This window comes from Nicotiana tomentosiformis, chromosome 12 (genome assembly GCF_000390325.3).
Source record: "Nicotiana tomentosiformis chromosome 12, ASM39032v3, whole genome shotgun sequence".
NCBI classification, from domain to species: domain Eukaryota; kingdom Viridiplantae; phylum Streptophyta; class Magnoliopsida; order Solanales; family Solanaceae; genus Nicotiana; species Nicotiana tomentosiformis.
Genome location: NC_090823.1, coordinates 12,163,241 through 12,166,860, shown reverse-complemented (window position 1 = coordinate 12,166,860; position 3,620 = coordinate 12,163,241). Strand labels below are relative to the sequence as shown.

General features: G+C 37.6%; 1 protein-coding gene across 1 annotated transcript in view; it reads right to left on the bottom strand.

Annotated features, from left to right (window-relative positions):
• Nucleotides 1–1,803: 1,803 nt before the first annotated feature.
• Nucleotides 1,804–3,620, bottom strand: part of LOC138902239 (cis-abienol synthase, chloroplastic-like) — an 8,756-nt gene continuing 6,939 nt past the window's right edge. The window contains exons 10-12 of the mRNA XM_070190085.1: nucleotides 3,026–3,181; nucleotides 2,675–2,923; nucleotides 1,804–2,267 (exon numbers count right to left, since the gene is read on the bottom strand). Of these exons, the coding sequence (XP_070046186.1) occupies nucleotides 1,959–2,267; nucleotides 2,675–2,923; nucleotides 3,026–3,181 (714 nt within the window). The 3' untranslated portion in view covers nucleotides 1,804–1,958. The remainder of the gene's footprint in view (nucleotides 2,268–2,674; nucleotides 2,924–3,025; nucleotides 3,182–3,620) is intronic.

Here is a 3,620-nt window from a genome sequence, read left to right as displayed (position 1 = left end):
GAAATTGGAACAGTTCCATTATGTCATTTCTAATTTGTATGCAAAATTTGAAGTCATTCCGGATTGATTTGATACGTTTCAGCGCAAATTATAGAAGTTGGAAGATTTGAAAACTCATAATTCGATTCGAGACGCAATTCATAATTTCGACGTTGTTCGACATGGTTTGAGGGCTCGACTAAATTCGGTCTTGTTCACGAAAAACCGAAGGAGGATCACGATTCTCCACCGCGACAGATGGATTTGTCCGAGGCATACTTCGTACCTCTTGTAGAAATCCAAGATAACCGGGTCTACCGGGCCCAATGTGAAGGGACAAATGTAAATACATAGATACCCCTCCACGTGGGTAGTGATGGCATCTGTAGGCCCGGGGACTACTACGTTCTTACCCACCCAGTTGCAGTCCTCTCGGACCACGGGGAGGATGTCTTCGGTAATGGAGCATATATATCTTGATACACTTTCACCCCGGCCCTGCACCGACGAGGGCTTCTCAACCTTAAAGTCATCGACAATCGAACAACCCCCGGAAACGAACATTTTCAAAGGAGGCTCGGCAGCCGGTTCATCGGTAGTTGCGCCAGGAGCAGATCTCTCGAGGACGACCACATCGGGAGTGATCTCCTCGATTTCAGCAGTTAATTGCGAAGAAGAAGAAGCAAGTTGTTGGGAAAAAGATTTGGAAGTTTTAGCCATTGCTATCTGGAAAAAGCTTGAAAAATATGAAGATAAATTGGAAGATGAAAAGTGAGGTGCGCTAATTTGGGTAAAAATTAGGTAAAAACTTGCAACTTACTATGAAAGTCTTGAAGAACGGAGATAAAATGTTAGAATGTGAACAAGGGTAGTGATATCCTGAAAACTCGAAGGTAGAAGCTTCGCAAAAAAGTAAAAAATGAACAAAGGAGGAAAGTATTTATAGAGGTTTCACGCCGTTTCGTATTCAGGGATGACCCGCCGATGATTGATGCATGTTTGAAATCATGACGTCACGACTGACGGGACGTTTTGGATTCTTGGTTGTTTCTGTCACGGCGTATTGAAGAATGGATCGAAGTGCATATGTTATTTCTCGTCGTTTCAGTAAATTTACTCTCTGAGAAACGAGGGGACTATCTGTATACGGGTGAAACCGAGCCCGTTTGATACTTCGGTTCTCGATGGAGTAAACGGAGCAGAGATATGATCCTAAGAAACCGGAATCGGGGCAAGGAGCTCCTCGAGTCAGGTTCTGGGCAAAACACCTGCCCTCGGAAGAATCGGGGCCACATCCCCCAGGTCCGATTCGAATCCCAAAACTTCGGAGAACATCACGAGATAATCGAGCACGACTAGAGAAGGGTTGTGATATCCGCGCCCAGCCGGATGTCACAGCGTGAATCTCGGCACGTATCGGCAGAAAATATGTGATTAGCAAATGGAAGAATTTTACATTTTATGAAATTGTACTTAGGGTAAAACTCCCCTACTATCTAAATGGTCGTTTGACTATTCATTAGACACATTGTAACACGCATATCAAGGCAATATATTCTTATTTTCTCTTTTATTCAAAAGTTCTTACTTTTGTTCATCAGTTCTTCATTGTTGTGAGCCCGGGATCGAAGGCAGGCATTACATTAAACTGTTACTGAGTCTGAGATCACTCCCTTAATTGGTTTGACAATTTATTACATCATTTATCTGTTTAATCTAACATTATTTATTATTTGTATTGAATTAATCCACATATCCTTAAAACCACATATAAATTTAATTATTATCCGTTTTTATGGTAAACACTAATAATGGTAAATGCGCTTTAGTTAAAATAGCAGTGTAAGTAAGTTTTTCCCATAGTAACAGTTGTACATTATTGTGCACAACATAAAAGAAGTACAATTCGTCCATGCATCTAATAATATCACAACCAAGTTCCAAAGATTAGTAACATATTGTAAAAGATTTAAGGCATATTATGGGGAATATTGATTGAGTGGTTTGTAAATTACATCGTTGATATGGTTCTTGAATTCCTCTGGGAAGCGATACCCATCGCCATGTGTATGTATAGAATAAGCTGCGTTGATTGTCGTCCAAAAAAGATCCTTGCACACTTGTGGCAATTGGCTTTCTTTATTTTGTAGAACCATCCCTAGCAACTCTCTTCTCTTACTTTCCATCATTTCCTTTATCTGTCTTATAGCCTCTTCTTCAGAGATAGTTCCCTGACTTTGTGTTATTAATATTGATACCATATTTGTTGAACTTTCTGCTTGTTCTCTCTGCAAGAACACACGAAATAATAAGGATTAATGTTATAATTATATACTTGTATGTCTACTTGAAAAAAAAGCGTACAAAATAAATTCAACGTGGTCTGATCCTTCTAGCGCGAAAACTTAGTGAGACGAGCTTAATAAGAAGAAAATGAACCAGCAGCACATTATATTATATTAATTTATCAAATATCAATCTAGCCGGACAAGGCTTTGTTTTTGTGTCACTTCTCACTTTCAAATGTAAATTTTAGTAATTTTTGGAATAAAATTTGATTTGAAGAAGTTAGTGTTTCGAAAAAAGAATATTTTATGTAAAATTTTATCTCAGTTCAATATATTGAAAAAAGATTGTCAAAAATCAATAGCCAACATTTGATAAAATATTCTTCTAACGAAGAAAATAATATTACCTTGTAACTGTGTATATCATTAATCAATCGGGCCACAGCAGCTGTACAATTGCATAAGGCACTGACCTCAGAACTTTCTATGACATCCTTGGACAGTTTTGGTCCAAGAAGATATAGTGATGTGAGAACAAAACATGGAACACCAATAGTTACACATGCAACAGACAAGTACTCCTCTATGCTTGGGGTAGTTGATTTAATTTTCCAAAGGTCCAATTCCACCAGCATACACTTCAACATATCAATCCACTATAACAAGATATATTTCTAGTCAATCGAAAAGAAAGAAATATAAGCATGAAAAAAAAATTGATTTAGAGAATATATAATAATTAATGTACTTCTTCATACCAAGTTAATAAGGTGATCTTTGACACATCGACCTTGCTTAGTTTCCGCCTTTGCCGCAATTTCCTCTACCATTTTGTAAAGTGCCAAAAAGAAAATTCTAACCCTCTCTGAACGGAATCCGACGGTTGAGTATCCCTCCCATCTATAGTGAAAGTGTTAACATAATATGTGAAAGAGTATGAGTATCTAATCCAAAATTTCAAGGTAATCGGGTGGAGTATCTAAGGGACAAGTGTAACATTCTCTAATACTCTCTTGCAACACAGCCCGGTTCTACGGTTTGTTTCTGTTTTGGTTATTATTTTTAACGTAGAAAGAGAAGAGTCTCAACAAATTGTGATCTTCAAGAGTTAAGTAGATTAGGCTCAACATGATAATTGATAAGTTAGGCCATAGCAATGTTAGTGGCTTAATGGTCTGAATGAAAAAAAGAAAGTTTTGGCTCTGATACCATGTGAAAGAATATTAGTATAAATCCAAAACCATAAAGCTATGAATGAAGTAGCCTAGGATCATTTGAACCCTTTTGAAAGCCCGTACAAAATTGATGAGGGACAAGTGTAACATTCTTTATCATAAACTCAAGTGCCTCTAA